Raw genomic sequence first — 12,864 nt, 5'->3', positions numbered from 1 at the left:
AGAAATTTTGTTTTTGAGTGTGCAGGGTACTCACCTAACACCCGTTGGCAGTTCTTTTAAACTGTTGCATCTTTTCCCTAGATTGTGCTACTGCCCTGCATAGCTCCTGTACTATCTCAGGAAAAGACATTGAGAAGTAGGTTAGAGATGCTACATTTATGCCCTCTGTGCTCCAAAACTCCTTTTTTTCTTCAAAGCCAAATCACTGTGTGTGTGTGTGTGTGTGTGAGAGAGAGAGAGAGAGAGAGAAAGAGAGAGAGAGAGAATATATGCACACCATTAGAACAATACTTGGAAACAGATGATTCCAACAGGACTTTTGTCTTTGCTCATCTGTGAATGTATGTCATGTGTCATGTATATAGCCAGCATGATGCAGCCATATAGGGATGGAAAGACCATACATGCTTACTTTATTTGAGTTTGATGCTGCCTGATTCCAACCAACTCTTCCTATATTCCCATCTATTATTCGTCATACTTTGATAAAAAGTTACCTTGTGATAGAAGCATAATAACTTGTATTTGCCAAGAGAATTGACTAATAACGTATACGGTATTCTCAGATCTTTATTCTCCTAATATATAGTTGTGCTAAAAACAAACAAGCAAACTAAAAAAAAAAAAAACCAATTTATGTGTTACAGGGCTCTCTTTAAGACTGAAAATTCCTATCAGTAGGAAATACCTACATGGTGAGTACACCTAATATGTTTAATGTGTGTAGCAAGTTTAATTTTAATGCAATCTCTTTCATTTGTTTTAGGGTCGACCCTATTCCATACGACACCCCAAAACCAGCAGGCCACACACGGTTTGTCTGCATCTCAGATACACACTCCAGAACAGATGGAATCCAGATGCCTTATGGGGACATCTTGCTTCATACAGGCGATTTCACTGAGTTGGGGCTGCCCTCTGAGGTTAAGAAGTTTAATGATTGGTTAGGTAAGAAATCACTGCATTTTGATGACCCTAATTAACCTTTGCTTTCCAAGTGTCACTTACAGCCTCCTAATTGTGTTACAGCTTTGAAAAGCATTCACCTTGCAACCTTGTCATCTTGTTATATACCCTGTGCAACCAAAATATGATTCTGTTAATTAATGTGGATTTATATGTCTGATCTTGGATTTTCAGAAACATAAGCTTTGTCATTTGGCATCCCATGATGACAAAGGCTGAATAATTGCTTGACTTAAAGGATATCTGAGTTTTGGGCCATTGCAAAATAGGAATAGTAAAAATATAATAGCTTTTTCTATGGTATGCCGTAATAAGTGTGGTTTGAAAAGGGCTGCGTGCATCAGAATAACACTAGGACATGGATATACGTTTCAGATAAAGGGGTACAGACATTAATATCATGATGACTGAAGATTCTTCTTTATATAGTCTTCAAGGAGGAAAGTATGTGTCACTATTAGTGAGCCATTAATAAGTTGATATAAGGGTTATATAAGTATAATAAAAGACAGAAAGTCATAGTCATATGTATCACTGGGCTGCATAAAATTTGAGGGCTATTGTATAGAGTTAGAAAACTTGGGGAAGTTGTTTAGAAAAGGAAGAAAATGAAGAATAATAAGATTAACGTGGGAATATGACTCTACTCTAGGAAAACAAATTGGCATTCCAAAAATTCTGGTTGTATAAATGAAATTGCATATTTTATATCTTTTAAAGCATGGCTGTGACATTTCTTACATAGACATCTGTATCTATCCACAATGACAAATAATAATAATGATAATGATGATTATGATAATAATAATGATAATGATACTAAGTGTGTTGTGATGTTACGATGCAAACCCTGCCCTTTTGCACCCCAACATCAGATGCAGGTATGCAAATGGTGAGGTTTGTGTCATCATGTCACAATACATATTTCACCACTCACCCTCTCTGAGGGTGTCGGTGCACTCAGTTTTTGTACAGTGACATGCCTCTAAAGCCCTGTAATGACATTGTTCAGATTCTCTTGGAAATCCCTTAGGGAAATAAATTATTATTCATAAAAGAATGGTTAAAGCTTTTTCTTAGGGAAAAAAAGAAAAAGAAAATCTATTTGGATGAGTGGTTTGAACTTTTCAGAATCAAACCCAATTTATGTATTTAAAGCAATTTGATCCTGAATTGCCTCCGCAGTTAATCACAATAGGACATTGTTGCTCTTCGCAGCTGCAGATTGAAAAAGTAATTAATCTTCCTATCATCTCCAGGACGCTCCAATGCAAGAGTGAGCTTCTATGCTGCTGCTTCCCAGATTCATGGGATTTATTTCATCTGATTCATTCATAAACCATATCTCTGGCACACACCCCTGTTTACTAAAATATTTATAACTGATCTTTTGATCTCAAAAGTTTACAGTGTGGTTTTCTAAATCATTGAAAACCCACAACAAAAGTAAAACAGGAAAAAGTAGCAGACTGCCAGAAGAAAGCAGAGAGAGTGCCACATCACAAAAAGCACAAGACAAAGCAAAACAAAAGCATTAGAACTAGAGTTGATGAATCAGCTGCAGAAAATTGAGTAAGGATGGCTTCATGAAGCTGGTCCCTTCAAACGATAAGCATACTTGGAGGTCCCCACAATCTTTCTGAACAAGAATTATTTTAGTCCCATGTCTAAAAATAGCAGGAAATGGGCTAGGCAAATCTCCCCTGAAAAGGAATCCCACAACCTAATTTTTACTATATGCCAGATGACAAATCTGAAGTTTAAAGGACAGAGCCAGCATTCATATTAAGTTTGGGAACCCATTGGAAGCCAGTTTGATCTAGATTAACATCACAGGGTCTCTGGTTATTGTGATCAGAATACTGGCAACTGGATTCTTCTTTGGTAATCTAATCCAGCTCTCCAACCCATCTTTTCCAACTTGGTTCTCTCTAGGTATGTTGAATTTCAATTCTTATAATTCCCTTTTGCAGATGAGCTCATCTTTAAAATGCTGGTTGGAAAGACTGCTTTAATTTAATGTCAGACCTGCAATGCAAGATGCAACTTAAAGCTAGCTTTTCCTATTGGAAAAGAAGTTCCCATCACCTTCCAAGACAATCAGATCCACTGCAGACAGTTCATTCCATTTGAATTTGCTCCACGTTTTTAGTCAAAATTTGCTTTTGCTGGAATTTTCAATATTGATTCTAATTTTGTGCTCTGGAACAACCAAGAACAAGTTTGCTCAGTACAGGTTGTCCTGTATTCATTTAGCAACTGTTTGAAGTTATGACGGTGCTGAAAAAAGTGACTTACGACTGGTCCTTGCACTTACAACTGTCACAGCGTCCCCATGATCGCATGATCAAAATTCGAGCGCTTGGCAACCAGCATATATTTATGATGGTTGCAGCATCCCAGAGTCATGTGATCGCCATTTGTGACCTTCCCAGACAGCTTCCAACTAGTAAAATCCATGGGGAACTGTGTGATTCACTTAACCATGGTGATTTGCTTAATGACCGCTGCAAAAAATGTAAAGTTGGGTGGGGTCATGTGACGCCTCACTTAATCACTACACTGCTTAATGATGAATTTTCTGGTCCCTATTGTGATTGTAAGTTGAGGACTACCTGTATTTTTCATGACAGTTTTTGTCATTGTTTTAAGACTGTTAGCATTTTTCCCTTCATTTTCTCTTTTCTTTGCAGAATATGTCCTGATAGCATGAGATAGAACAAGAATTTTAAATTAATAGGTGTCCATCTGAAATGCCTGTTTAAGGGGCTGAGTTGATCAAATGGTTTAAGACCTCATGTTTACTGTAGTACACCCACCCCAATTTTTATTTTTCCTACTTCTGAATTCAGGTTTGTCTTTCTGCATTTTGCCTTGTGGTTTCTTTTATGCAGTAACTATCAGCTAACTTTTCGTGTGTGTGTGTGTGCATTTTTTCCTTGACTGATAAATTTTTATTATTGGTTTTTCATGAAAGTCATCTGGGCTTGTACACTGCCTGACCTTTGTGGTCACTTAGTGATTACACACGCCTGCTGGGGTAATTTATTCACTTTGTTTTGGTGTGAACATATCCCAGGGGTCTTGTAACTGCTGTAATCACTTGACCCTAGTGACTGTTAAATGCTTTAAACACAGTTATTTTAAATTTATAATTGTTTTCATTAAAAATCTCTTATAGTAACTTAACTGACCTTGCAATAAACACAGCATTACAGACTGAGCAAAGAACTAAAATTATGCGATGGGTAGCGTGCAATGCACATGTTTACTCACTGCATTCAGTTGTGTATAGAAGCAGCAAGCCTCTTAACTACAGCACTGCATTTGGGCGTAATTGTTGCAGATACTAGCTATATAAAACTGGATGAAACTACTTGCATTTTGAAAAAAAATCTGAAATGTAAGTATTATTTGTTAACGTAAATTACGAGCGACTTTGAAAGGTGAAAACGTTATGTAATTGTAAAAACCAGATGCTGTAGTCCTTCATTAACTCCAGAGAACTACAAAAATATTTTCTGTGCAGTTGCCTCCCTGTGGATACCTTTATGTAACCAAATACTAAAATCATTGTTATTGGGTAGATATCTCAATAAGAAAATGGTCATTTCTGCTGCCAGTGTTTATATCACAACTTCATTAGTTTTTCTGAATTGCAGGTTACTGTTCTGATTTTCTTTACTACCATGTTTTCTGAGGATTGGCCAAAGAAGTGTGATTCAAAAGTAATATCTTCTAAAACTTCACAGCTCATCTCTTAGATTATGCCCAACTCTGTTGACCCTCCATAAATACTCATGCTGAAAATAAACATTGGCATTGGCATTGCTTGTACAACTGGCCCAGTCCTGAATTTTTTAGATTGTTATAGTCACTGCATGGGATGTTACTTGAAAGTCATTTAGATTCAGACTTAAGTACTTTTGCAGTACAGCTGTTTTGTGTAACCTACAAAGAGAATGAATACGCAAGATGAAAGTACAGGTGTTCCTGTTAAGGTGGTAAAGTAAAGGTAAATGCTCCCTAAAGCCAAACGTGACTCCAGGTGTTTGCATAAAACCATCCATGTAATTTTCCCAGTAGTTCTACATGCATACTCAGACTTGCTCAAATTACAGAAAGTCTTGCAATTACATTTTCCATTGGGACAATTTTGCTAAAGAATCAAGCCACTTTTCATTTTTAATTTTAGCCTTAAATTTGAAATTTTGATCAGTATCCTTTATTATCTTTGCCATAATTTGGGCATAGTTGTATTATTATCATAAATAAATATAATTTCTAATAGGTGTGTGTGAAAACCTTCTGCAAGATTTAGCTCATTTACGATGATTTGTACAACTTGAGTAAATTAAGTATAATGCTGTTGGCAGATGTAACTCATGAGTTTTGGGGTGTGTGTGTGTGTGAGATATATTCATTTATTAGACTGATTCCTACCACCCCTTTGATTAAAATGTTCATCTTCCATGTTGACTTTAGTACAAATGTGTTGATGTAAACAAAGGACAAACCTGCTCTGAAATTACATTTTAATTGGGCACTTCAATGGGAATTAAAAATAAAAATAAAAACATATGGTTGAATCTTTTGACTAATCTAAAATAGATGATAGCACTTCTCTGGTTTCCATCTTCATTCTTTCCCTCTTCAATATAGCATGTTTATTTGGGTTTGAAACCAGATTCTGTAATCAGAATATACTTAATAGGATGTATTATTTGACTAAATGAAGGGAATGGAATCGATACATGTTTCATATTAAAAAAAGCTATTATAGATATTAGAAATTAATATTGTCTTTAGTACATACTTAATTCATTTAGTTTTATTTAATATTTTGACATGCATTTATTTTTTAGATATGAAATACAATATTTTGTTTTGTTCCAGTACAGGCGTATATACTTTCCTTAGGATCAAAGGTCTAACAAATGTTTGTTTGATGCATAACAATTACAGAAGCATTGTAGAACTGCATATTTCATTTATGGAAAGTGATGAAAGATCAGGTATCTGTGATTGTGTGGGGTTAGGACAGAACTCCTCACCCACCTACTTTGTGCTGGATTTTTTTAAAAGTCCATATTCACCAAAAAAAAAAAAGAAAGAAAGAAAGGGAGAAATGTATTCTGACAATATTCCTAGTTGAGTTAAAGCAAATATCTTACAGTGAAATAAAGGACTTTTTTTTTTTTTTTTTAGCAGAAGTAGTTTGATTTATTTTCCCATTTTGGAGCTTACCATCTGGCACTTAATTTTACATCATATTGTTTCATTTGTTATGTCTGGAATAAAGATTTATTATAAAGAGCCATTTTCTACTTCTTGTTATACATTTTGCATGTTTTCAAAAGCAGTGATTGAATGAAAATGCTGATTAGGTTTAAATGTCCTGGGGGCCTTCATTAGTTTGGCAGCATCTTTAGGAGCCGTCTTCTTAGCTTTAGGACTAGATGGGGGCTTTCTCACTTTGAAGACCTTGCTGTAATAATTGAAATATTTAATAGCCCTTTGCAACAGTAAGAATAAGAAAGGTACCCCCCCCCCCCAAAAAAGCCACCTTCGTTGCTTCTTAACTCTGGAAGGATCTATATTTGTGTCGGTTCAGGAATGGAAATTTCTCCCAAACTGTTGTGTTTAAACTGCATTAGGAGACTGCATGCACATAATTTAATTCTGCATATTTTCAAACATGACATTCATATATGCTCTCTTTTGCTAATATTTATTGCCTACCAGTGCTCAGCCAAAGTTATAAATACGGTGCTGGAACTTAGAAGCAGTAACTTCCCAACAGCGTCTCACCTGTGTTCATCCACAGCAACTTCTATCAGTCAGAACAATAAGCCTGCAGAAAAAAAGATTCTGCTTTGGAAATCTCAGATTCTTCTTCTGCTTCTAGTTATGTGCCCCCTTCCCAGACTCACCTAGCAAGCAGAAGAAATGTTGAATTATAAAGATGTTCTTCTTCTGCCTTCTAACCTTTCACTAGTGACGTAGCTATTTTTGTGCTTTTTGTCTCGTAGGGGGGGAAATAAATAAAATAATGATAATTTTTTAAAAGCTGCACGCAAAATCAAAGAGGGAGGATAGAGCCTTTTGGGTATATTTGTTGCAATGTGAGTTGTAGGCATTTGTGGGTGCTATGTTGCCGACCCAGGTATTATGACTTAAAAAAGAAAATTCTAAATATGTTTATTGTGTGAATAGTTATGAGAAAAAAATAGAGATAACTTTATATTCCTTGACAATTTATATTCAATTTTTGCCCATTAATGATAATTGCCACTAAAAGAAAACCTTACCGCTACACCTCATATTCCTTCATTACAATACATCTAGGGAGAGAAATGTTGAGTATCTTTGCTACCCTACCCATAGACAGTAAGAATAAAATACATAATAGTTTTTCATCTGTTACAGCAGCATTTTCGGGCAGGATAGCATAGCCTGAAACAGGAGTGTTGGACTGGCAGAGAAAGCATTGCAGATTTTAGCATGATGTGTAGTGTTAAAAGTTCATCTTAAAAAGATTAGTAGGCTGTGTAATTCAGTTTAGAATTGGCTGGCAATGCCCGATCTATGACACTTTTTTTATTTTATATTGTGTACAATTATAAGATCCATCTAGGTGACCGACAATATTTAGGGCTCTCCTGTTGCTCCTGTTTTCTCTCTTTGGCTTAGCCGTAATTGTTGGTGAATGGAAGCATTATGTTAAGGAAATGCTTTACTCAATTGAATGTTTCTTGGGCTTGTTTTGTGTGCTGGAAAATGAACTTTTTGTGGTCAAGCAATCACTGAGCAAAGGTCTGGTGAAACCATTTGCTGCAAATGCGGCTTGAGCCTCAAAACTCTCATGTTATCATTTCTTCACAGAACCAGGCAAAATACTGTGTCACCAAAAACCAGCATGCAGCAACTTATGTTAATGCAAGGGTGGCAGACCTTCACCATAATGTAATTATCCAGACTACATGGGTTAATAAAGGTTCCTAGAATTACTTCTTTATTTTCTTTATTGCAAGAAAAATGAGCAGTTTTCTAAGCCATGCTTCCTACAGACTATTAGCATCCTGTTTGACTTGCTAATTAAACCTTTGGTGCTGTTGGGCCAGCAGCCAGCTTTAAAGTTCTGAGATTTTTGCTTTTAATGCTGAATATGCCTGACTTTTTCCCTAGGGTCATGGAAAAGAAAGTGATACCAATACATCTTTTCTTTTCTACCAGATTTCTTGAAAATCATTATAATTTGTGGAAATAATTTATTTTGAGCACATCTTAAAAAGCAGTGCTCTGCATTGATGAGTTCTGTGGGAAGCTTGTAAAAATGTTCCTTTTTAATTTCAGCACATATGTACAGTATATATTATAATGAATAATGGGAAATAAAAGTATCTGCATGGTAGGACAAAGTGATATTCTATGGGAAAATGTTGTTTTCCATAGGGAAGATTAAAACATACAAACACAAGGAATCAGCAGCCTGTAGGTTTAACACATTTACACCCTCTCATTGTTTAGTGACCACGTTCCATTCCAACAACTTGGTCATTAAGCGAAATGGTCACTAAGTGAACACATGGCTCAGAGAAATGCTGCAAAGATCACTGTTGCTGCTGTCTCATTCAGATAAATTTCTCTTGTACTGTGTCCTGTGCCTGACCTGTCTCTCCCCCTTTTTTTTGCCTCCTCACAGGGTAGAGAGATTACTTAAACAAGCTATCTCTTTCTGAGCTGCTTTTCTCTACAGCTCAGCACTTCCCTAAAAAGTGCTAACCACAAGTTAACAAGCTCAGCTCTACCACCTTAATTAGTAGATGTGAACCCTCCAGCTAGCTGCACTGCTGCCTGAAATTGACCAGACCTTAATCAGTTTCACACTGAAGTCTTTTGTAGTCAGGTGTAGGAAATTTAGTTGTAAATGTGTGCATTGATTGGAAAATGAATTTTTTATTACTGTTGTGTTTGTGAATGGTCGCTAACCAAGGTAGTCATTAAATGAGGAGTGGCTGTATTATGACATATTCTTTCATGGAGTAGATCTATGTGTTCCAATACAGTACAGTTGTACAGTGGAGAAATTGAGTCAACTAGAGTGAAATACAGAGTATAGTCTGTACCATGCAAGATCCTATTAGGAAGTTTAATGATTGACTGATTGATTTGATTTATATAGCCACCCATCTCACGTGACTCTGGGTGGCTGACAATAAAATAGATAAAAACAAATAAAATATATAATATAAAATAAAAACCCATAGCAGCTGAGCGTCATAAAATAACAATCAACAAAGCCAAGAGACAGACTCTATCACATTCCCAGGACCCCAGGCCTGGGCACAAAACTAAGTTTTTAGGGCCTTGTGCAAGGCCAGCAGGGTCAGGGCTAAACTAATCCCAGGTGGAATGACCTGGGTGGGCACCATGACAGGGTGGGCACCATGGCAGAAAAGGCTCTCCTCCTAGGCTCCACCAGCTGACACTCCTTAGCCAAGAGCACCTGGAGCATGACCCTCCTGCCACACCGGATGGCACAGGTAGAAACAACTGGGGAGAGACAATCTCATAAGTAGTGCAGTCCCAAGCCATGAAGGGCTTTAACGGTGACTTTCAGCACCTTGAATTGCACCAGGAAGCAAACTGAAAGCATGGAGCACAAAAACTGACACCATTAATTGCTCGCACCAGCTGAAGCTTCCAAATGCTCTTTAAGGGCAGCCCCATGTAAAGTGTGTTGCAGTAATCCAATCTGGAGGTCATGAGAGCATGAGCAACTATGAGCAGGGCCCCTTAGTCCAAGCATGAGTACAACTGATACACAACCTGAAGCTTTGCAAAGGCCCTCTTAGACACCACTGCTAACTGTTCCTCAAACAGGAGACACAAATCCAGGAGGACCCCCAGATTGCACACTGGGTCTGTCTGGGGCAGTGCCACCCCGTCCAGAACCAAAGATGGAACTTCCAGGTGAGTTATGGCTGATTGAAGAGTAGACCAGTCCTTCGGAATCTCTGCAGAGGGGGAGAGAATTGGAGATTGCCCACGAGTGCTCTGGATGGCAGCTCCTCCCAAGGGGGACCATAAAACAGCGATCTCCCATGGTTTTGAGCTCCAGGAGCTGAGGGAGACTACATCTTTGCTTTCAGCAGCAGCAGAGCCTTTAATAAGGACACTAAGCCAGCTAAACTCATTTTCTAATAACATTCAGAAATGTTCAGTTTAACTACTTTACTGATATTAGAGACCTTCAAAACAGCAAGCTTAATTTTACACCTGTTAAGTTTTACCTTCTTCTTTGGATTTAAGGAATTTTGAGTTTAAAATAATAAACAATTGGCAAAAAGCCAAAAAAAAAAAAAAAGATTTTTAAAAAGTTTTAAACAGATTAGGAGACCAGAGAGATTTGGAATATTGGCTATTTTTGCTGTAAGATTTGAAAAACAAGTATATAATTAAATAACATACCCATGGGAAACTGTTGAAATGGGACTCAACCCATATTAGGAACTGTGTCTTGATGAAGGTTGCAAATGGGCATTAGAAGGAACTAAAGGACCAGGCAGAAAAGAATTAAAATGGCTAAGCCGGCTATAGCTTTTATTTGTCTTAAAGAATCCTTTGAAAAATGGACTGAGATATTAACAACTTTATGCAGATTTCAATGGTTAAACTTTAGATAATGATGAGAAAAATTTTAAGAAACAACTCTTACCTGACCCAGACATTATAGAGTTTGAAGGCATGGAAGACAACAAAATTGAGATTACCAAAATGGGAATACAAAAGACAAATCAAGAAAAGGATCTGGACATGGAACAGCTGCGACAAGAAATCCTGGATGATGCCTCTTTATGGGATTTACAAAATAGGCTGGTGAAAGTTCTGAAGACTCCTTTTGAATGTCAAAGATTGATTTAAGATCAAATCCTGTGATGCCATTGGAATGGTTTAAAGGTCAAGATTGTGAAGAGCAAACAGAAGGAATATGTAATTGGACTATCTGATCAAGGATAAACTATTTGTTTGATATTTCTGGTAACTCCTAATGGACTTTTTGCTGAACCAGGACTGAAAAGATGACAATTTGTAGATTTCACATAGATAAAAGTTAGACTCTGGGAAAAAGATTTTTTTATTTGTAGTTGTAAAAAAGGATGAAATGTTACTACATTAAATTGTGCTCGGTGTAATGAAGGTTGGAAGCTACTTCTTTATTATTGTCTTGATTTCTTTTTTCTTTTTTCTTTTCTACTTTTCTTCTTTTGTTCTTTTGTGTTATGCTGTGCTATGCTGCCCCCCCCCCCAGCTCTCGGAGCTGCCCCAGAAGGATACTATGATTGATGGTATTATAAGCAGATATAATCTGTTTCTAATGATATCGAAAACAGATATAGTCTGTTTATAATAACTCTAGATCATAGTTCAGTTCTACATAGAAGAGCCTATCTGAACTAAAGAAGTAATAGGTACGCACATTCTGTTACTCTTACCCTCAGGTCTATGCACTTCCTAGGAGAATTTCTAGACAGAATTTATTTTCATTTTTGCTCAACTCCTTATAGACTTATCAGTATAGTGCCATTCTTTAGGGCTTTTGTACCAATCAGTCCTACTTGACATAAGTAGAAACAATAATTTCTACTCTATTACAAATGTTAACACAGCTAAAATATATTAGATTTCTATTAGTTTGTTGCAGACAATCATTGCAGTTCTTTGCCCTTTAGTCTCATTTTTTCCCTCATGTATGAATACATACTGAAGAATACAATGAAACATAGTTATAGGAAATTATTTCAGAATTCTAGGCAAATAAGCCAAGAGCACTTGAACACTGATGCTATGTTGTTGTTGATGTTGTTGTTATTAAATATGCCTCCTGATTCCCAAAAACTCTGGGTGGTTAGAAATACAAACATTAAAAACAAGAAAAATGCAAAAATAGACAAAAACAGACAAAAATAAAGAGTAAGGATGGCAAAAAATCAGACAGGAATGAAAATAAACAAACCTACATGATGCAAGGGGCTTCACTCACCCTCGCCAAAGGCCTGGGTGGATAGCTAGGTTTTCAAGGCCCTTCGAAACACCAGTTTTGGGGAGGGGGGCTGTTTGTTTATTCAAAGGAACCCAGAGCACACCAATCCTGCCAGATTGAGTCAGCCAGGCCAATACTGTGGGAGACAGACAGTCCCTCAAGCCACCAGGCCCTATGCCATTTTCATCCCATAACCTCCCAAAGCAGTTTGAAAATGGCTTGTAGTTGTCTTCAGCGTTGCCAACCATGAAGTAGAAGAAACATGTTGAGATTACCAGTCAGTGGGCCAGTGAGTGCCCCTTCTACTTGACCAGTGAAGGAGAACAGAAGGCAGCATTCAGTGTCCTTTCCCTGAAGTGCTGAGAGTCCTAGAGAAACAAACATATCATTTACTCCATCCTAGTTAAAAAAAAGGGGGGGGGAATAATAGAAATTGCAACCACCACCCAAATCCATGTTGTTGTAATGGGAAAGAAGGAAGGAAAAAATCATCAATCTGAGCTACCTTACCACCATCACTACATATTGCATATGAAAATGCCTGAAAGTTTAGTAATACCATATCTGCAATTCTGCAACCAGGTGGTTTCCCCAGTATCTTTAATCATGCTCTGCAAGTGGAGAGGGTAAATAAGTCATAAAAATGCAGAGAGGTTCCAGCAAGTCCAGTCTACACCCAGAGTTGATCCAGGCCTTTAAAACCATTTTCAGTCCCTTACAACTCTTTCCCTCTGCCCAGGGAAGCCCAGGCAAAACAAGCAGGAGTTAAATTGACAAGAGTTTTATCTGTGCACCCTTCTCCAGGGAGTCTGCATAGAGTTGGGCCATTCAGCCCAGCTCCCTGCTCAGTG

At 37.3% G+C, this 12,864-nt stretch overlaps 1 protein-coding gene across 4 annotated transcripts in view; it reads left to right on the top strand.

Annotated features, from left to right (window-relative positions):
* MPPED2 (metallophosphoesterase domain containing 2) overlaps positions 1–12,864 on the top strand; it is a 154,545-nt gene that overhangs the window by 55,929 nt on the left and 85,752 nt on the right. For all 4 annotated transcript variants that reach the window (XM_088145854.1, XM_088145856.1, XM_088145855.1 and 1 more), the window contains exon 3: positions 767–948. In XM_088145854.1, coding sequence (XP_088001980.1) covers positions 767–948 — 182 coding nt within the window. The remainder of the gene's footprint in view (positions 1–766; positions 949–12,864) is intronic.

The sequence above is a fragment of the Python bivittatus genome, unplaced genomic scaffold, assembly GCF_059951505.1.
Source record: "Python bivittatus isolate LINGU-HERP-01145 unplaced genomic scaffold, Pbiv_v1 ctg000480_np1212, whole genome shotgun sequence".
NCBI classification, from domain to species: domain Eukaryota; kingdom Metazoa; phylum Chordata; class Lepidosauria; order Squamata; family Pythonidae; genus Python; species Python bivittatus.
Note: the sequence above shows the minus strand (reverse complement) of the source record. Positions and strands in the feature narration are given on the sequence as shown.